Raw genomic sequence first — 20,546 nt, 5'->3', positions numbered from 1 at the left:
GATGTAAAGATGTCAACAGTACAGAGTGACAAACTGTTTGGCTAGCCCATCCATCCACATCTCATCTTTGAAATGGTTTTATGATGTAAAGATGTCAACAGTACAGAGTGACAAACTGTTTGGCTAGCCCATCCATCCACATCTCATCTTTGAAATGGTTTTATGATGTAAAGATGTCAACAGTACAGAGTGACAAACTGTTTGGCTAGCCCATCCATCCACATCTCATCTTTGAAATGGTTTTATGATGTAAAGATGTCAACAGTACAGAGTGACAAACTGTTTGGCTAGCCCATCCATCCACATCTCATCTTTGAAATGGTTTTATGATGTAAAGATGTCAACAGTACAGAGTGACAAACTGTTTGGCTAGCCCATCCATCCACATCTCAGGCATGTTGAAAACAGATTAATTACATGATGTAACATAATATCCCATATATAATCAATGACATATTCTGTGATTGGCCCAGAGGCATATTTCTTACGATTTCCACGTGCATACGTAAAATGTATGCTCACATGACAGTAAGTCACTTTGGATACATTTGTCTGCTAAATGACATACAGAATAAGTTGCCTATGTTGTAATTGGAATATAATGTGTATCTATAACAAAGGGCATACAGTCCAGAAAATCTGTTTTATAAATTAAAATGACCAAAGTTTTGAAACCAAAACTTTAAAGAAAGAGAAAAATATGATTTAAGTTGTTTCTCTCTGTATGACACTGTATTACAGTACTACATTGATGTTGAATTAAGTACAACACATTTTTTTCTGACCTGATTACAGCTCTTTGGTGACATACCCTCAAAACTATATTGATTTATCAACCTCAATATTTTTTTTCCCATGGCACTGACTATTATGTTGATTCAGCATTGTCTCTTTAACAAAGAACATCTCAAAACGGTATAGCGAATAAGAAGACAATACTACATACTTATTTTATATAATCATCTTTTATGAACCAAAATTGAGGTCATTAAGTATGTATCTTCAGTAGACATAATACATTATTTTCATTGTTATAATCGTTACTATTAATGTCATTATATTGCCAATGTTTTGCTACACTGAAAGTCTGCACCACTTCCCTCACATTTGAATTCATTGTTTGACGTTAAAAATGTGTCTTTACACTGAGTGTACAAAACATTAGGAACACCTGCTCGTTCCATGACATAGACTGACCAGGTGAATCCAGGTGAAAGCTATGATCCCTTATTGATGTCACCTGTTAAATCCACTTCAATCAGTGTAGATGAAGGTAAGGAGACAGGTTTAAGAAGGATTTTAAAGCCTTGAGACAATTGAGACATGGATTGTGTATGTGTACCATTCAGAGAGGGTGAATGGGCAAGACAAAATATTTAAGTGCCTTTGAATGGGGTTCGGTAGTAGGTGCCAGGCGCCCTGGTTTGAATGTGTCAAGAACTGCAACGCTGCTGGGTTTTTCATGCTCAACAGTTTCAGTTTCCCGTGTGTATCATGAATGGTCCCGTGTGTATCATGAAAGGACATCCAGCCAACTTGACACAACTGTGGGAAGCATTGGAGTCAACATTGGACAGCATCCCTGTGGAACGCTTTCAACACCTTATAGTCCATGCCCCGAAGAATTGAGGCTGTTCTGAGAGAAAAAGGGTCTGCAACTTAATATTAGGAAGGTGTTCCTATTGTTTTGTACACTCAGTGTACAGTGTTCAGTGTAAAATGTTAGATTTGTAGATAGTTGTTGTAACATTTTTGCTACCTGTTTATGGCTTTTCTGAAATGCCATCATAGAAACACAGTTGCCTGAGATTGAGTGATTAACAGCATGCATGAATGAGTTCTCGAGTCTACAGAGGGTAAGATCGCAAACTGGCCTTTATGTCATGAAATACCAACCCCTTGTTTGCAACAGAATAGCAACAATCCAAGGGGTTATTTTCTAAAGAGAGGTACCAAGAGACAACTCCAAATAACAGTACCTGTAGTTAACGTTGGATGATCATCTTGTAATGTGAAATAATACCTTGTATGTTTACTTTATTCTAATATATGTGATTTCAATATTATTATTTTAAATAATGGTAGTGCTTCCTTTTGGCCCAGAACTACTTTTGGGCCGTTTTTGTACATTATGTCTTGAGCGAAAGAAGCACATGACATTTCATTTTAGATCCTACATCTTGCTTTAGGAATTGCTTGTTCTTATGAATATTACAATTATTATTTATATTTGCTGGTATTATGTTTTTATGAGCTGTTAACAGGTTTTCTTCACCGTGTTGAAAACTTTTGACTGTTATTGTTGTTTTGGTGTTTTCTCAGTAAGTGTTTCTCAGTAAGTGTTGCCAGCAGAACAAAACAACCTGTAAATACTAGCGGAAACAAGACCTTAGCGACGTGATGACTAATGAATTTCTCTCACACTAAATAAAACTGTATTCTTTCTGCTTTTGTAAAAGTCTGTTTCCACTAATGTTTTTATACCGGCTACCCTGAGAAAGGTAAGATGACATTGGACAACAAACATTGAATTCCAATATACCATAAATGCTACTTGCCAACGTGAATTATTTTCTTATTTTCCTCACATTACATAATTAGGCTAGGGTTAGGGCTTGGGCTAGGCGATGCAACAACAGCAGTAATCACAGCTTGCAGTGACTCATTCATTGTTTCGTAGACTTAACAAAAGTAATTTCAGCGAATGGATCATGGCTAATTCAGTTAGGCTGAGTATGATTACAGAATATTGAAAACTATGGCAGCCCTCATCCATGAGCTCTAGGCACAGAACACTTTTGCTGGATATTGCTGTTCTTTTCACAGGCTACACAGCACCATACAGACAACACTGAACCCCACTATGGTCCACTGCGCTGACTGGTCCTCAGCAGTTCATACATGCACCTCAGCAGTTTAAATCATGTATGTATATGCCTATGTCCGTGATTGTGTGTTGCGGGTTAAGCCTGACACTAATTCCCTCTATTTAATCGGCTGTGTGATACTTTGGTAAGACAAAGAGAGCCATTGAGAGGAAGCAGGGGGTGGAGGGAAACTGGGCAATGAGGGAGCCATACCCATAACTGCCTGGCCTGTAGCTCGCTGGGATACAAAGGGACTCTCATACTGGCTGCACAGTCTCTGCACCCCCACCCATCCCCAAACTCCCCTCCCTGCTCAGGTTGGGACTGTAATGGGATTAAAACATTCCAAAACTGGAGACAGAGAGAGATGTGGACAAAATGCTTGCATGATGGAGGTAAAGAGGGATGCTGCAGGAGATTCAAATGGTGTCATTTCATGCAATGGGTATAAAAATGGACAGAAGTTTCCAAGCAGAGGTGAATGGGGGGACAAGAGAACACAGAAGGAGGGTGTTAGGTAAGTGTAGGCCCAGGGCAGAGGACAGACATTATGCACGTACGCCATCATCAGAGTGGATCTACCCTAGCGATGCCCCCTTTTCTGTGGTTGAGGAAATGGTCATGTGAAGATCTTGGGTCCCATATGAAAGGAATGTCATGCCATCCTCAGGCAGGGAGTCTTCCAAATTCGTTGCGATCCCAAAAAACTAGCAAAAAGTTACCGCGAATGCCATTCCCCATTGTGGACCTGTTAAATCACACAAAATATAGCTAAGAAATAAATGTGGATGGTTTCCTATAAAAAGCGTGACAGGCCAGAAACTGCACAGTACTGGTTCACTAAGGCAGAGAAGATCTATTTTCTTCCTGCTTGACCTGGGTATATCCCTCATTCTCTTTCCAACAGCTTTCTTTCTTTCTACTCCTTCGGCCTGTAGGAGAATGTCAACCCACTAAGGACTAGAGTAAAACTAGACTGGGGTTTCATGGCCCCTTACACCAAATCTGCTAATTGGGCAAGGGTCCCTCTTCAGCCCCCTCTCCCAACCTTGGCTAGTGCTCGTTGCCTCAGTAACAACCCATTTTCAGTAAAACAATGAACTGACTGTGCTTGTCTGTTTGAGTGTATGTAGATAGCTCTCACCCTCTCACTTGTTTTATGTCAGTTTTAGTATCTGTCCATCATTGGGAGGTATGGGTACAACTTTCACAACAATATTTAAAAAAAGAGCTGTTTGACTGTGGAACTCAAACTGGAGAAAACAAAACACGGACTCTGTTGTGAAAACATATCCATGTGATTTGGGGTGTTGGGTTGGATAGGTGTTTTATCTGTACTAAGTGTACAATTCAGAGGAACTAGGTGCAAGAGCTTTGTACGGTAGAGTAAAGGACACACAACTGATACAGTAAAATCCAGCACAACACACATTCCTTCAGTCTATAATTATGCTTGGGTCATGTCAGTGTGACTCAGTACTTCAGCCAGCCTCCAAGAAAAACAAATGTTGAAATCTAAGAAATATGACACAGAGCTCTTAGAAATCTTAGTTCTTGGGAGGATTATTTAAAGACGTTTTGCTCAGAGCATAGGTGAAACTGTTTCAGCAAGTTATTCACTCAAATTAATTTGTGAGTTGCACCATTTGTAACCGATATTTAATTACAGATGTTTTGCAATTAACTCTGCATGAAAAAAAAGCTAATATTTTTTGGCTCTAAACCTTATAAAAAAGTCACATGCAAAAAGCCAATTGTGTTGGTAAGAAATTATACAAAAGTACTTTCTTACAAAACAATTTAATCACAACAATAAAACAAAGAGCTCTTCCACAGCAACTGCTCTTCCCCGTCATAAAACTATTCATAAACACAATTACATTTTTACCTAACACAATGTAAATGTAGACATGAGTTACAGTTCTCCCTTGTGAATGACAGCCGTAATAAAAGTACATGGCTTTTAGAAGCCCTACTTTCACTTCATAGATTGTATATGCTTCAACGCTTTCAAAATAAATGGCGATACAGTGGGAGGGGTCACAGGCCTAAAATGTAAAAAGTCTTATTAATTGAGGACTTCACTCTGCAGGTTGCCCGTAGAGCTGGTTGGCCCAGTGCAGGGGTAGGTGATGTTATAGCAAAGGACCAGTATGTATGCAGGCTTTTGTTCCAGCCACGCAGTACCACACAAGATTTGACTAATCAATTATTCATAGTCTTAAATAGACCCTGATTAGTTGAATACGGTGTGTTAATACTTTCTGGAACAAAAGTTTGCACTCACACCAGCCTAGTGGGTTGCGAGGTGGTCTGGCCCTGCCAGTCCTGTTTGGTCTGGCTCAGTCTGTGATGATGAGCTCGTCACAGCCCCAATCTTCATAACTGCCATCAGGAAGGTACCGCCGGATGATGATGGGGATCTTCCTGCACCTGTAACGGTCACACACTCAATCATATACTGAAGAGTAACAGGCACTCTCCAAGTATCACACTTCTACCATGAACTAGAAAAAGACTATGAGATTAAGCATAGCTTACTTTAGCTCTTTCATGGCAATTTGCAGAGGGTCTGTCTCTCCCTCCAGCTCCACCATGACTGGGGCACACATGCTATATTACAGAGAAAGTTATGAATAGTGACAACATGAATAGAGACAACATGACAGATATCAGACTATACATTCCTCCACATACTCAGCAGATTACCTGTCACCAACTAAACCAACAGTTGACACCTGAGGTAGAGAATTTGGCAAGAGCAGAAGGTGAGTGGTACCTGTAGTAGTGGCAAAAATAAACATCTGTTGTAATATGCTGGGAACGCGGCATTCCCCTGGGAGGAAATTTATGTTCTGTGTCCACTGCTGTCATTTCTTCCCTTTGTTGTACATCTTGTCAGACATGCTGTAGGCACTGAGCTCCTTCAAACATTACGGTGTAATGTGATTCACGTTGGCTTTGGAATGTTTTGTTGTAATTCTTTACCAAAACAGCTAGCTTTATCTTCATATTTGATCGATTAGAATGCAGTCAGTTGTCATGTGTATTATGGTTGTCTTTTTAGCTAGTTGAGTCCTAGTTTCTCTTTTTCTATGTTGATATTCACCTTTAGACAAATTATTGTCTTGAGTAAAGGCAAGACATGGGTGGACTCATACATATGCATTACAGCCATGTAGGCGATAAAGCGCATCTCTGTATCGTATTATAATTAACTTCTGAAAATCTCATTTGAGAAACCCATAGATGGTTACTAGCTCTCAGCTAAGAGGCTTGACATGGGCTCTTTTTAATAGACCATATTCACAGGGACTCAAGGGCAGAAAGACATTTCTGAAAAGATGCGGGAGTATCACTTCCCTAGCGTATTGCAACACTGCTGAGGTGTACTCACGCTATCTGGAGGGCGCGTGTCCCCAGCACCCTGGCTCTTTCATATTTGGTCATGTATTGGGTTGTGATCCTCTTCTGGTTGGCCTGTGACCCCTCCCCTGCAGGCAGGATCTTCACATTCTCTTGGTCCTCCTAGTAACAGGTCGGGACAACAAGAAACAGACAGAGAGAGCAAAGAGGAAGCAGGTGGGAGAATTTCTATAAATTGAGTTTGAATTGGTGATGAAATTGTTGAACATTGAATAGGTGATAGACAGTAATGGATTGATTGTAGTGAAATAAAAAGCATCAGACAAATGACAGATCACAAGAGATTACTAAAACACTATAAATCTGTCCAGATACAATGAGGCTTACTATAGATAACGTTAAGAGTTAATACCTTGCTAACAAGTAAGAACAAATAGGTGGAAAAACTCACATCTTCAACGTTTTCTAGGTCATCCAATCCTTCATCCTCTTCAGCGTCATCAAAGTCTCCATCATCAAAACTGCAGAGGTAACAAGAGGAGTAAAGTGTAAAGAATAATACACTAAAAGATGAACCGTGGAGTGTGGAGGCAACGTGAGCTAACTTAGCCAGTTTTGTTGTTCTTAACCAATCTGTGTGTCGTATGTCTTTATAGTCTCTCAACGTGGGAACCTTTCATGTTCACACAGGAATTTCAATTTCTCCCAGTGAGAACATGAAAGGTCACAACGTTGAGCTAAAAATCACTGGGGGAACATGGAAGGTCCCTACCTCGAGTCTAAAAAGACATGCGACACACATTGTTGTACTTCATTTTTTTTTAGTTAACAATATCCTATATACTTACTCTCCTTCGTTGTCGGACATGTTCCCTTACTTTAGTTTGGTAAAAACCGAGTGTTTTCAAAAACAAAGATAGCGAACTTCAAAACGCTGTTGTTAACAGCTAGATATAATCCGTTTAACCGACTTCCGGTTGCGTGGTGCGTCGATTTGATTGATAGACTAACAACTGCACCATAATATATGGTTCCGCAAAGCGACTCAACACATGAACGAGATGCTTAAAAGAAAATATATATAGATTAAAAAATATAGTTAGGTTTATTTTTCCAAATGTATTATACTAACTAAACATGTATTTTTAGATCGTATAATGTAGTTTTGAGCATGATAAAATACCTATCATCAAGAAGTGGTTAATTCCCACTTTGGGAGACATAAATAAAAAGATCTGAATACAGTGTGAATCTCAATCTCACAAAGACCTTGCCCAATAAATCATAATGTACAGGCAATGGAAAGCATCGCCACAATCTGGAGTAGCAAATAGCCTGTACAATTTAAAAAATATATATACATTAGGCATGTGTATGAGGTACATTTAAAAAAAAATAAAAAACCATTAATGACATTTAAAATCGAAACATTATCAAAAGATTATGATCATACAAATGCATTCTGTTCATACAAAGTACAATGTTTTATTAAATATAATTTAACAAAGTTGAACTGCAAAAATAAATGTTTAAAGGAGTTATTTTTCATCCCATTAGTGAATGATTCTTTGCAGCAATTCATTTTAGGCTGACTAAGGCTTTACGGAATACTGGAACAATCACACCTTGTACAAAAAGTGCAGTGTAATGGGGAGGTGTAATGGGGATAGTTTTTTTCACTTGGGAAGAAAATTCATATACTCTGCATCAGAGGCTTCTCTTAATTCTTATCCACTCTCATCCACAGTCCAAGAGTCTCCATCTCTTACCCGTAATCTTCATTCATTTCTTTGTACAATTATGAGACATTACATTGTGGCTCAATGTGTATTTGTTAACAAATATAGACCTATTTGTTCCTTCCTTACAGGGTGAGCCCGAGTCCAACTCAGTTCTTCTTTAGAGAGCCTTTGCTCTTAGAATCTTTATGACTCAGCATCTTCAGCATCTTCATGGGCTTGAACTTTGCTCTTAACGTCTTCAGGTCTTTCCCAGACTCTTTTCTTAAATCTGAGGAGGGAGAAATAGTGATACCATGATCAAATTCTGAGAAATTAAGGAGTCTGTGGTGTAGTATTGAGGGAATAGGAATGAAAGAGAGTGTGAACAGACACGAGAAAACAGGAAAGACAACAACAAAATAAACACTCTAGGAAAATACTTTCCCCTCACCTTTCTTCTTGATCATGGAAAACAGAGCATCTTCTTCTTCTTCCCTGAAAAAGACAAACCATTGGTAGGTATGAGCAAGAGCATCATATCTGCTTTATGAAATTTGTCTGAATCAATGGCCCTTGCTATTCATCTATGAGTTTTTCATGCACCTTTGCCTGTCCTGATCCAAGCTGTTGATGATATGGTTCCTTTGTTCAATGATGGTGACAAGCTCCTCCATCAACTGCTGGTCCCTATAACGGTCATCCTTACTCCACTTACACTCTGGGTGGATGATGATTGAGGAGGAGATGAGAGACAAACAATTAGATTAGTCAAATAACAACACGTAATAGCAGACTGATAATTGCTGAGGAGTAGTAGATACTGGAGGGAGGGTCATGTGAAGACTGGCCACTCACCTGGTTTGTTGAGGAGACATCTCAGTTCATATTCCACGTCTGCCTGTCTCTCCTCTAAATTCTGTTGCTTGGCCCTTGGAGTGCACATACAAATACATCAGGTCCATATGTTGGGAATGATAAAATAAGCAGAGATAATAAAGGTGTTATGAAGGCGCTGTCTTGCTTTGATATCATTTCAGGTCAGTGCACTTACATGTATACCAGCTCTGCGTCCCTGCGCACAAGCATGTGTTTCTCATGTATTAGAGTGAACCAGTCCACCAACATGTCCTCCTCTTCCTGGTCTGAAACAAACAGGTGGACGACACTAGTCTGATCAATAACAATTAATCTCTCACAACAACAATTTATATGATAACTGGAAGAATTACTTGGATGTTAATAATTGAGCACACCACAGACACGTACAACTACAGACACTCACCATTCTGGCAGTCTCTCAAGCTTCTCTCCATCTCCACCCCTCTCAGCTCCAGCCTTTCCATTCGTTTCTCCAGCTCCCCCAGCTCCCCCTGCAGCTCCTCCACTGGGGCATAGTTGTCTGTCTGCACCTGAGGAGACATGCATGTGTACTAGGGGACTGTTCTGATTGGGAGAAAACACTGGATAATGGGTTAATTCCATTACACTGAGATATCCTCTCACCTTCCTCTTGATGAGGGGGAAGCCATGTCCTGGGGCAGGCTTGGATTTGGGGAACTCAGAGGGGGAGACTTTACGATTGAAAGGGTTCTCCTTGCACACCTGCTAAATTGGAGATTGAAGACATGTCTGTGAAATCCATAATTGTAATATTCAAGCACATACAGTCCAAGCAGCTATCTGGAGTAGGCTATAACCTACAGTATAGGGACGGTGTTGTTATGCAGGAATCTTAGAAAAACATGTTGTCTTTTATGTTAAACATGTTGGAAAATAGTTTCAGTCTGAAACTCACTTAACCTGATATCTTTGGATAATATTTATGTGTTGTGTAATACAAGCCCATATGTTCTGTATTTTGGGCAGGTTGAGCTGTGACATAGATATCAGTGGAGACTAAAGAGCAGCATTATACCGTACCTTACTGTGAGAGGGGGTGGGCACCTGGCCAGAGTCCCTCACTTCAGACACACTAGGGAGCGATGGGGGTCTGAGCAGGGAGGGACTGGCTGCTGCTCCATTGGTTGACAAGGTTGGTGGGGGGTGACTTTGAGTACAGGTTAAACTAGTGGAGATTGCGGGCACAGACACACTTTTGGGCAAAGAGAGGCTCTGGGCTATATCTGATTTGCCAAGAGCCTTTGGTGCTCCAGTTACACTGCATATGCTATCAGCTCCAGCTAAATTAGACACACTAAGTGAACCGGCAGAAGCTTCAGAAACACCATATGAACTAGCTTCTTCAGTTAAATTAGATATGTTAGGTGCACTAACAGCTCCAACTAAACCTCCGAACCCACTAGCTCCAGCTAGAGCAGATACACCGTGTGAGCTGGCTACTTCAGCTAGATTAGATATATCAAGGGAACTAGCAGCCTCAGCCAAGTAAGATGAACTTGTGGTTTTAGCTTCAGTCAAATTAGACAAACCAAGTGAACTAGCTGCTTTGGACAAGTTGGTTGATTCTCCAACTCCAACATCTGCTAAATTACATACATCAAGTGCGCCAGCTGTTTCAGCCATGTTAGCTATCCCACCAACATCAGCTGACTCAGATATACCAATTGAACAAGGTTCTTCAGCTAAATTAGACACAGGAAGTGAGCATCCTGCTTCAGCTAAACTTTCTTTCTCTGGTGCATTAGCAATTTCAGGTAAATTTACTGGGTCATCCGCTCCAGCAATACTTGACTTGTCAACTTCTCTGGATGTGTCCTCTAAATGAGCATGGCAGTATGAGCTGGCTGCTTCAGCTAACTGACTGGTACCACACCATGTCTGGCTGGTTACCATTGAGGGCTGTGCTTGGCCTTCAGCACCACTCATTGTGTTCTCTTGCCCAGTGTAATCATCATCAGCCTCCTCATCCTCAAACTCCCCAAAGGGGTTGGGAGGGGGTTCTCTCGCTCTGTACCAACTCCCTCCGAGGGAGGGTATAGAGCCTGAGCGTGGGGGCTTGGGCATACTAGGGGGCGGGGCAGGGGGAAGCTTTGGCCAGGGCCCTGGCTGGACAAGCTCCAGCCACGGTGGGTCTTTGGGTTTACGGGGCCCACTGGGTTGGCCAAACCTGATGTCAAAAGTGAAATAAATAAATAGGCATTAATTGGACAATTCTACTCAAAGTTACATCATGTGTTATGTCTGATGAACAAACTTACCTGCGAGAAGGATTGGGTAAGGTTTTATTATCAACTGGGTAACCTGCAGAGAGAGGGAGATGGATAGTGAAACATTTAGTGGATATGTTTGAAATGAGGAGAAGATGGGATGTCTACACAGAATTGAGTGTACTGAAATATTCTGATAACAATGACATACTCTTCATACAGTCGTAAAGTGAGGTCAGAATCGAGAAGCTGGAGTCGGTAGTTAGTCTTACTCACTAGAAACAAGGGGGCTGTCCATGGTTTTAGGTGGACGGGTTCTAGGTGCAGGACGAGGAGGGGTGGAGTCTAACACCCGCCTGGGTGCAGGAACTGGCCGTCCAGGGCTTGCAGAAGCCGAATCGCTGTCTGGTGTTACAATGAGTGTTTTGGTTGTTTGAATGGGCCGTGTCCCTGCTTCTTCAAGCTTTCCCTCTTCTACAGTGGGCTTTGGAGGACGGGGTGGCATTGGCTTCTTGAGTGTGTTGTGCCTTGTCTTTCTCTCACCTCCCTCCGTCTCTGTCCCTCCTCTTCCAAAAATAACTGTCTCATCTGAGTCTGTTTTTCCAATAAAATCAGAGAGATCAGGGTTGTCTGTTAATCCACCCTGAGATAGTGTCACCTCCTGCTCATCAAATTTGGGCAGATTCTCTATTGATCCAGTTTGTTTACTGTAGTCGGGGTGGGCATTTTGACTGGCTGTCAAGTGGTGGGTGCAGACCAAGGAGCCAACTGCACTCCCCTCTTTGTAAGACCCTGGTAAGAGAGTGCTGCTGCACACACTGCATCTGAAAGAGAAACACAGGATGACATGAGAGGGACACAAATCACAGATTATGTTTCACTGTCTGCACATAAGGATAAACTAGCATTGCCTTCTGAGCAGTAGTGTTACCTGAAGCAGCTGCGGTGGTAGAGTTTCCCCTCAGTGAGATGTCTCTGCACCAGGTGGACGTGCTTCATGCAGGAGGCACAAACGCTACATGGCCTGCCACTGTTGGATGGCTCCTCTGTCCTTGACTGTTGAGCAGGGGAGGTCAGCCAATGGCAACAGTAAAGAGGAAGAAATGTGAGAATTTGGGAAGAAAGAGGAGATTGAGATAAATAACTTTGTGGACAGAGTTGAGATTAAGTAATACAATTCAAATAAAAATGGCTTCATAACAACTTTATTACATTACCTTGGCAGGCTGCAAACCTCCAAGAGAGTCAGGTTGTGTCTGGGAGTGACTGGAGCACTCTGCGACATATGGCGTCTTCAAACTGGCTGGACCGGCTGCTTAGTAAAAATGAATACACACACATTTAACAAACACAGGTGGAACCAACCATGTGCTGTTTTCCCAATTTGACTATGACACAATTTAGCCACACACCATGAGACTTCTTGTTGAAGCAGTGGTGGTAATGGGAGAGGTAAGTGATGACACTTAGCCGGTCTGGCACCTCTGTGGACACCATGTCCTTAGCATCCAGCAATGCAGGGATTCCCAGCTTTGACTGTGCAACCTCAAATGCCTGGTAGGAGAAGGGATCAATAATGAAATGCCAGACAGATAGGACAATATAAACAGATGTAGTGCAGTGTATGAACATACACATGCATTGAGACAGTTAGGCATGCTTGCAAGTAAAACATAATTATGTCAAACTCACCAGATGGTTGTTTTCATAAACGTTATCTTTGGAGAGGGAGTTGAAGTCTCTGGAGCAAAAGCAGAATAGTACTATGTGATACAAATGATGGGAATCAATATGTTTTGACCATGACCGTTTACAATCCAAGGTAACACCAAGTAATTGAGTCCCCTCAACTTGCTCAACAACCACATTATTCATTATCAGATTCAGCTGAGGTCTAGAATTTATGGAGTGATTGGTACCAGATACAATGCTCTTAGTTTTAGAGATGTTAAGGACTAGTTTATTACTGGTCAACCATTCTAAAACTGACTGCAAATCTCTGTTCAGCGTTCCAGCGATTTCACTATCTGCGGTTGCTGACGCATGAAGGGTTCAATCATCCCCATACATACACACAGACTTTGTTTAATGCCAGTGACAGGTCATTCGTAAAAATAGAAAAAAGTAGAGGGCCAAGAGAGCTGCCCTGCGGCACACCACACTTTACATGTTTAACATTAGAGACGTTTCCATTAAAGAATGGAGGGGGGAGAGGAAAGGATAGAGGAAGATTAAGGAGGGTTAACTTGGAGCTTAGGCCATGCTGTGGTTCCGTGTATCAGGGCAGACAAATCCACTGTGACAGGATTCAGGTCCCTGCTACAGCCACAGATTAGTTTGCCAGCAGCTCTGGATCAGCCTAAGGACAGGCAGGAACTGAGTCCTATAGGCCTACTGTCAACAATGTACTCACATACAACACACTGACTGGGGCTGTGGGAGACTGGGTGCCAGTGTTGGCCCACAGTAGTAAAGAGGATGGGGACGCTCACAGGGGAGTTCACATTCTTATTCTAATTTATTTTATATACTTACATCAAATCAGGTCGGTGTTTATGGATAATAGCACAAAACGCCAATCCATCTCTGAATGAAGAAGACATGTTCCTTATCTCCACATTGGGGTAATTTTCGCATTTTATGCGACACCATTCTTGTAAAGCTTTCAATGTCCCCATGATAGAATTTCATTCTCCCATGTTAAATTGAGAAAGTCAACAACCACTTCAACCTCAACCTGTCAGATCCTGGATATTCAACCCTGTTTAGCACACTCACTAGCTACGTTAGCTTGTTGGCTATATTTTGTCGACCAAGTCCAACATTGTTTTTACTGAGAAAACCTATGAGACTTCACTGTAACTTGCTTCCAATGTGTTGTTCCCCAAAAGTCTCTAATCTCAGCGAAGTAGATCCTTGAAGTAGAAAATAGCGAGCAACGTCCACTTTCGCGGGTTGATTTGCTGTAAAATGTTGACACAACAATAAATCTCTTCACTCAAGTATTTTTTTCGTTCGAATCACTTTTGGGTTACATTTTAATAAATGTGTTACGTTGTTTAGCGATCTTGGCTTTCCGAGATAATGTACTACCCCGAAGAGTTGATCACACAGAATAAACACCAAAACAAACCCGTTACTGTACCACACGGTAACTGTACTGACTACACACATGTACAGCAGTACACCGTTGTGCCGCTAGAGGGTAGAGAAAACCGGTAGAAATCTGAAACTGCTTGCACTGTCTGCACAGGTTTGCAATAAACAACTACAGTATGATCGAGAAGGTTCATTAGAAAGTAAGATAACCTTTTTTCTGTGTTTTATATTCTATGCGACAGTGCCAGCTGCCATCGTGTCCATCATCTACCCATCACTGTCGGGGAGGTGAGAAAGGGTGCTCTCAAAGTTGTCCCTCGCGAGACACTTTCATGGTAAAGAGAATTCCGGTAGTGATGGCGGCGCCGCCTGACACGGGCAGTTTGGAGGCACGTATCAGTAAGTCTTTTAAAAAGTTATTTAGGTTGTATAGAGAGCTATTGGAGCATGCATCCTTGGAAAAATAACCGTGTTGCAGTTGACAGAGATGACAGTTTAAGCAAAATCAAGGTGCAAACTGAGAGGGACTGTAACGTTAGACCTCTCATAAACAGCAAGCTAGCCAGCTGTAAAGCTAACTAGCTAGCCAGATAGATTCCCAGAAACATCTAGACTAGAGATAATGCAATATAACTCTTGCTAGATACGGGAACCAGCAAGCCACCTATCGTAAATTCATATCCTGCCAGTGACTATACGCTTAGCTATGTCACAGTGTGCTGTCAAATGCAGGAAGCCTAGCTCACTCGGTCAGTGGGAGAACTGGAGTTGGAGTCTTTTGCAAAGTCGTGTCCAAAGTACTACTGGAAAGCTAAAGTACTTGCTATTATCTGTTTTTAAAACAGTTCTGCAACAGAGTTGATTGATGTTCATCTCCACGTTTGACAGTTCCCTGAAATAAACATGGATATGTGTCACTATCGAAAAATATTCCGATTAACCTTAATTTCCCCTTCCCCCAATTTCCTTAATTCTCCCATTAGACAAGGCCACAAACCCACTGAACAGAGAGACAGATTGGGACAGCATCCAGGCCTTCTGTGACCAGCTCAACAATGATTTGGAGGGGTATGTCAGTGTCTCATAACATGTACACGTCTTAGCACTATGTTTTCACCTCTCAGGAGTAGCTGTACTGAGTACATGTTTGTTACTTAAAGCTGCAATATGGAACTTTTTGGGCTATCTCCAAATGCACATAGGAATGTGAGTTGTAGATCTGTCATTCTCATTGAAAGCAAGTCTAAGAAGTGGTAGATTTGTTCTGTGTGTGCTATTTCTATGCGTCCCATTCCTAAATTTCGTACTTTTGGTTTTGTACACCAGCTTCATACAATATACAATATTTGTAGTTCTTGAAAATATATTTCATAGATGTTTAGATGGTATAATGATTCTCTACACTATACATCGATTGTTTTGCCACTTAAACTGAAGTTAGGTAAACTTAGAATTTTTGCAACCAGGAAATGGCAGAGCGATTTCTTCATATTCCACCTTTAAGATTTCTGACACTGACCCTGTGCTGACATCTGTGTCAATCCCCCCCCCAAAATATGTGTTGTCTAGAGTAGAGGGAGAGGTAAAATTGCATGTCATACAATAGTCAATGGTAGATAGATCTGCTGCCAACTTCAGCCACATCAAACTCTTTATTTTCCATTTCAGACCCCAGCTGGCCACCAGGCTACTGGCTCACAAGATCCAATCACCTCAGGAGTGGGAGGCCATGCAGACACTCGTGGTGAGTTGAGTGATGGCAGTGTGTTGTAACAGGAATCCGAGCCAATCCAATTGACAGCCTTCTGTGTAGTGTGTGTGTGTGCCTACATTCATATTGAAGAAACTAATTGTGTGACTCACTTGTGATGTGTGTACAACCAGGTGCTGGAGACTTGCATGAAGAGCTGTGGGGAAAGGTTCCACAGTGAGGTGGGCAAGTTTCGCTTCCTCAACGAGCTCATCAAAGTGGTCTCTCCAAAGGTAATGATTGTCTCTGTCTGTGCCTTTCACTGAGCAAGTCTGTTAAAATTGGATAAGCTCTCACTCAACATGCTCCTGCTCTCTCCCTCAGTACCTCGGCACCCGGGCTCCAGAGCCAGTGAAGAAGAAGGTGTTGGAGCTCATCTATAGTTGGACACTGGGGCTGCCTGACGAGGCAAAGATCGCTGATGCCTACCAGATGCTTAAAAAACAGGGTGAGCTGCTCTATACTTAGTGACTGCAGTGTAGCTATGATGGTGATGGACGAACAGTTGTTGTTAATGTTGTGTTTACCTTGGTTTGTGTTGTTTTTTTAACCAGGCATTGTCAAACAGGACCCAGTTCTTCCAGCTGACAAACTCCTCCTGCTTCCAACTCCCAGACCAAAAAATGCCATATTTGAGGATGAGGAGAAGTCAAAGGTAAGGTTTAGTTAAACAAAAGAAATATACAACTTGTTTTTTTCTCCAAATTTTGCATTACAAATGTGATTGACCATGCATTCTCCACTCCATTTACTCCCCCTCCCCCTAACTTTAAATTCTTCCTCCTCCCTGGTGTCTTGGTAGACACTGACTCGCCTGTTGAACAGCACTCACCCTGAGGACCTGAAAGCAGCCAACAAACTGATCCAGGAAATGGTGCAGGAGGTACAGTCTCTTTTCTCAAGCTCACCTAAATGTATGAATAAAGTAGATATATAGGCTGTTTCATTACAGTAATACGGAGATGTACATCACATCGCACAGTGTGAACTGTATTATCTGGTCTGTGTGTGTGTTAGTATGGGAGAGAAAGTGAATGCCCAAGTGCTTTAGTACTCTTCTAGTCATGTAAGGGGACTGAGTGAGAAAGTGGACGCTCTGCCCTGAGGGGTGGTCTCCTTGTCAGAATCATTCAGTGCTTTCATGACTCCTTTAATTTAGGGACAACGGATACTTTTCTTCCCCCTCCTCCCTCCCTGGTTTCTTCTTCCTGACCTGTGTGTGTGTCTCAGGACCAGAAGCGGGCGGAGAAGTTGTCCAAGCGTGTGAACGCCATCCAGGATGTGAATGAGAGTGTCAGCCTACTGACTCAGCTGCTGGAGGACTATGACCGGACCACCAACCCACAGAGCAATGCAGAGCTCATCCAGGTCTGTGGCACCTTTACACAAGCCAGAGCCCAGAGACCCCTCCCACAGTGCCATAACAGCATCACCTATATATGATGTATACAAAGCACTGCATGCAGATACAGACCTTTGATAGTGTGTATTTGTGTGTTTAGGACTTGTACCAGCGCTGTGAGAAGATGAGACCCACATTGTTCAGACTGGCCAGTGATACAGAGGACAATGATGAGGCTCTGGGTGAGGTTTCAGACACTCCTCAATGTGTTTAAGTGTATGGTACACAGAGAGAAGAATATGTGGGTGACGATATACAGTATATTACAAGTGTGTGTGTGTTTGGCAGCGGAGATCCTCCAGGCCAACGACAGCCTGACTCAGGTCATCAACCTGTACAGGCAGCAGGTGAAGGGAGAGGTGGTGAACGGTAACAACTCAGCTAATACGCGAAGGCTCACAGGTGAGCAACAATGGGTCAATGACACATGCATCCATAGGGACGATAGCGTCACTTGACACAACCTTGGTAGGAGGGGACTAGAGTATATGATTACATGCATGGGTTAAAAGATTTCCTCTGTACACTTATCTCTTCCAGGAAGTAGTGTGGCGCTACTTGATCTATCGGGATTGGACACGTCACCTCCTTCCTACCCAGAATTCCCCACTCCAACAGACAGCCTAAATGCTCCCTCTCAGGAGATGGGCATCAGTCTTCTTGACGATGAGCTAATGTCACTGGGTAAGGGCAGACCGCATGTTACATCAAGTCTTCCAGGACCTCTGCTACTTCCATGTTGTGTGTGTTAATTGTGGGTGACTGCCTAATTTTCCCAGGTTTGAGTGAGGGGACCCACACCTCCAACCCTGCCTCCCAGCCTGAGGACTCTACCGCCTGGGACTCTTTCCAGGTGAGAACTGAGGACTTCACACAGTGAGACATGATGCATAATATTCCGTTAACACCAAATCCATTGAGTCCCTTTTAGCTTGATAGATTACCATTACTTAGGCAGGTTCATGATTATACCTCAACAAGTGTACCGTCTGTGTCTTACATGTGGTGTCGCTTTCTTTGCAACAGTCTTCCGACAGTGTGGATATTACTGATATCCCAGCAGCGCCTAGTGTAATACTGAGTCCAGATCGGCTCCCCTACACCCAGCCTCTTTCTACTGGAGCCACGTCTGGAAGCTCAGCCTTAGATGAGTTGGATCTGCTGGGGAAGAAGCTGCTACAGCAGTCCCTACCTCCAGAGGGCCTGCAGGTCAAATGGTAACTAACCCTTCACTATGGGAGGGTTTTACACCGCAGGAGATGTTTGTGTCAAGTATCCGTGTTAGTCTGCCAGTTATGTTGCTTAGTACAGTATTGGTGGACCACTGTATTCATTACGATTTGAAGTCACTTCAAGTGCTGTAGAAGCAAAACAATATATGAAGAAGCGAAACCATATATGAAGGATCATGAGGTGCTGACCATGCCAACTTGTTATAACAACATGACAGACACTCAGCAACCTTGTTCAACCTTTTATGTAGTACCTTTATCTATTTTCAGGGACAAGCCTCTGTTCAAACCTACTCTACGAGATCTCCAAAACAAATCTGGAACTAATCCAAGTCCTATCCCGGCCTTCTCCCCTGAGCACCCGGTGGCTCTCCAAGGTGATAGGTTGTTGGACACCTCTCCGGTTCACACAGTCATTCCCCCTATAGAAATGACCCTGAACGATGTTTTTGTGCCACTTGAGTCCATTAAGCCCAGTAAGTATCTATAATATTTGTAGTATCTACTTGCTATGCTAATAGTGCATCACATTTGAACAGTGTTTTAAACTCTTTGTTGTAACCAGGCAGCCTGTTGCCTGTGACGGTGTTTGATAGCCACAGTTTGCGGGTGCTCTTCCACTTTGCACGTGACACTCCGCCTTCTCTTGCTGATGTGCTGGTGGTGATCATCTCCATGCTCTCCTCCGCCCCGGTTCCAGTCAGCAACATCCTCTTTCAGCCCTCTGTCCCTGACGTAAGACCTCTTCTCTCTTAATCTGCCTTTTTCACCTTCAGTTCCATTGTCAGTGTAGGGTTGACATCATGACCTCTGTTGTAGACAATGAGAGTGAAGCTACAGCCCCCATCAGGAACAGAGCTTCCAGCCTTCAACCCAATCCTCCCACCTGCTGCCATCACACAGGTCCTGCTGCTGGCCAACCCTCACAAGGTACTAGACTGTGTAGGCACTCATTGAAGGCCTGTTATATACCTCTGTGGCATCCCCTACATTAACATTTTCTTGTAATTATAAACTATGAAGCCAAATAGATTTCTGCAACCCTTAATTCTCTTATTTTCCAGGAGAAGGTGCAGTTGCAATACAAGCTAACCTTCATGTTAGGAGAGGAAGACCATGATGAAAGAGGAGTTGTAGCACAGTTTCCACCTTCAGACACATGGGGCAATCTTTAACATTCAACAGACTGGCAAGATGTGGCATCTCACTCAGACACTGCAGAAACCTTGCTTTTTAAAAATGCTTCTATTGATTGGCTAAGCAAGGTAATCTCAACTGGGTGTTCGCTTTATGATTTAGAGTATTGTCCTCTGTGCAGCGTTACAGAACTTTATTTGTATGCTTTCAAACGTACCTCGAACTATTGCACAGCAGACCGTGTGTCACAGCCATGTCTTGTTTTTAACAAATAGTATAAATTCTATGAATGAAGGACAACCTATTTGTTTACTTTCATGCTCCGGGAGACATGTAATGGACCCTTTGGGGAAGGCTCATTTTAAAAATCTTTGTCTCGTTCTTTTTATACAGCTGTAGACTATCCTGCTGAATTACTGTTGAGGTTGTGTTTACCCCACCATGCTCCCAGGGTTTCTTACTGTGATAATGCATGGAGAATGGTTTGCCTGATATCCTTGTCATGTAGAATTAGACATTCTAAATCCTATTTAATCTGCCATTTGTGCCTATTTAAGGTTTGTTTTCACTATCATGTCAGTTTTACCTGTTACTCTTTTGATCCATTGCATATGTCTACTCCTTGCTGCTTCATAGATGATCTGTTCCGGGAAGAAATCTGTTTTAAAGAAAGATGAATGTCTGTCAAGTTGTCTTGCTGAATCACTCTTTCCTCAAAGGCTTGAGTCTCCCAAGCACATTCCACCAGGCATCTCCAATACAACTCTGTAAATATTGGAACTTCTTATGTACATTTGCAAAGAGAACATTATTGAAAATGTAGTAAGTTATTTCTTGGTTTAAACTGTTGTCATTAAGATGTAGG

The 20,546-nt window shown here is 42.3% G+C and overlaps 3 protein-coding genes across 5 annotated transcripts; 1 reads left to right on the top strand and 2 right to left on the bottom strand.

Annotated features, from left to right (window-relative positions):
* Positions 1-4,648: 4,648 nt before the first annotated feature.
* Positions 4,649-7,233, bottom strand: LOC112226160 (DNA-directed RNA polymerases I, II, and III subunit RPABC2). The gene is made up of 5 exons (XM_024390457.2): positions 7,082-7,233; positions 6,685-6,754; positions 6,265-6,395; positions 5,409-5,480; positions 4,649-5,300 (listed from the first exon to the last, which is right to left on the bottom strand). The coding sequence occupies exons 1-5, from the start codon at positions 7,099-7,101 to the stop codon at positions 5,210-5,212; spliced, it is 384 nt and encodes a 127-aa protein (XP_024246225.1). The 5' UTR covers positions 7,102-7,233; the 3' UTR covers positions 4,649-5,209.
* Positions 7,234-7,313: 80 nt separating this feature from the next.
* Positions 7,314-14,234, bottom strand: LOC112226132 (MICAL-like protein 1). Of its 2 annotated transcripts, none has more exons than XM_024390417.2 (15): positions 13,597-14,234; positions 12,754-12,802; positions 12,474-12,615; positions 12,279-12,373; positions 11,993-12,117; positions 11,338-11,885; positions 11,113-11,155; positions 9,875-11,021; positions 9,458-9,559; positions 9,237-9,363; positions 9,006-9,096; positions 8,810-8,883; positions 8,558-8,672; positions 8,406-8,449; positions 7,314-8,243 (listed from the first exon to the last, which is right to left on the bottom strand). In XM_024390417.2, the coding sequence occupies exons 1-15, from the start codon at positions 13,737-13,739 to the stop codon at positions 8,122-8,124; spliced, it is 2,967 nt and encodes a 988-aa protein (XP_024246185.1). In that variant the 5' UTR covers positions 13,740-14,234; the 3' UTR covers positions 7,314-8,121. The 2 variants fall into 2 exon arrangements, with proteins under 2 accessions (XP_024246185.1, XP_024246186.1); XM_024390418.2 differs by having other exon boundaries at positions 9,458-9,556.
* Positions 14,235-14,239: 5 nt separating this feature from the next.
* Positions 14,240-20,499, top strand: LOC112226138 (ADP-ribosylation factor-binding protein GGA1). Of its 2 annotated transcripts, XM_024390424.2 has the most exons (18): positions 14,240-14,314; positions 14,403-14,559; positions 15,144-15,228; positions 15,829-15,904; positions 16,045-16,143; positions 16,235-16,358; positions 16,465-16,565; positions 16,713-16,793; positions 17,141-17,278; positions 17,413-17,494; positions 17,601-17,714; positions 17,853-17,996; positions 18,092-18,165; positions 18,339-18,529; positions 18,815-19,020; positions 19,110-19,279; positions 19,364-19,474; positions 19,609-20,499. In XM_024390424.2, exons 2-18 carry the CDS (start codon positions 14,493-14,495, stop codon positions 19,717-19,719), a joined length of 1,974 nt encoding a protein of 657 aa, XP_024246192.2. In that variant the 5' UTR covers positions 14,240-14,314; positions 14,403-14,492; the 3' UTR covers positions 19,720-20,499. The 2 variants fall into 2 exon arrangements, with proteins under 2 accessions (XP_024246192.2, XP_024246191.2); XM_024390423.2 differs by having other exon boundaries at positions 14,276-14,559.
* The last annotated feature ends 47 nt before the right edge of the window (positions 20,500-20,546 follow it).

Source organism: Oncorhynchus tshawytscha, linkage group LG27 (genome assembly GCF_018296145.1).
Source record: "Oncorhynchus tshawytscha isolate Ot180627B linkage group LG27, Otsh_v2.0, whole genome shotgun sequence".
Taxonomy (NCBI): Eukaryota; Metazoa; Chordata; class Actinopteri; order Salmoniformes; family Salmonidae; genus Oncorhynchus; species Oncorhynchus tshawytscha.
This window is presented reverse-complemented; position numbering and strand designations above follow the sequence as displayed.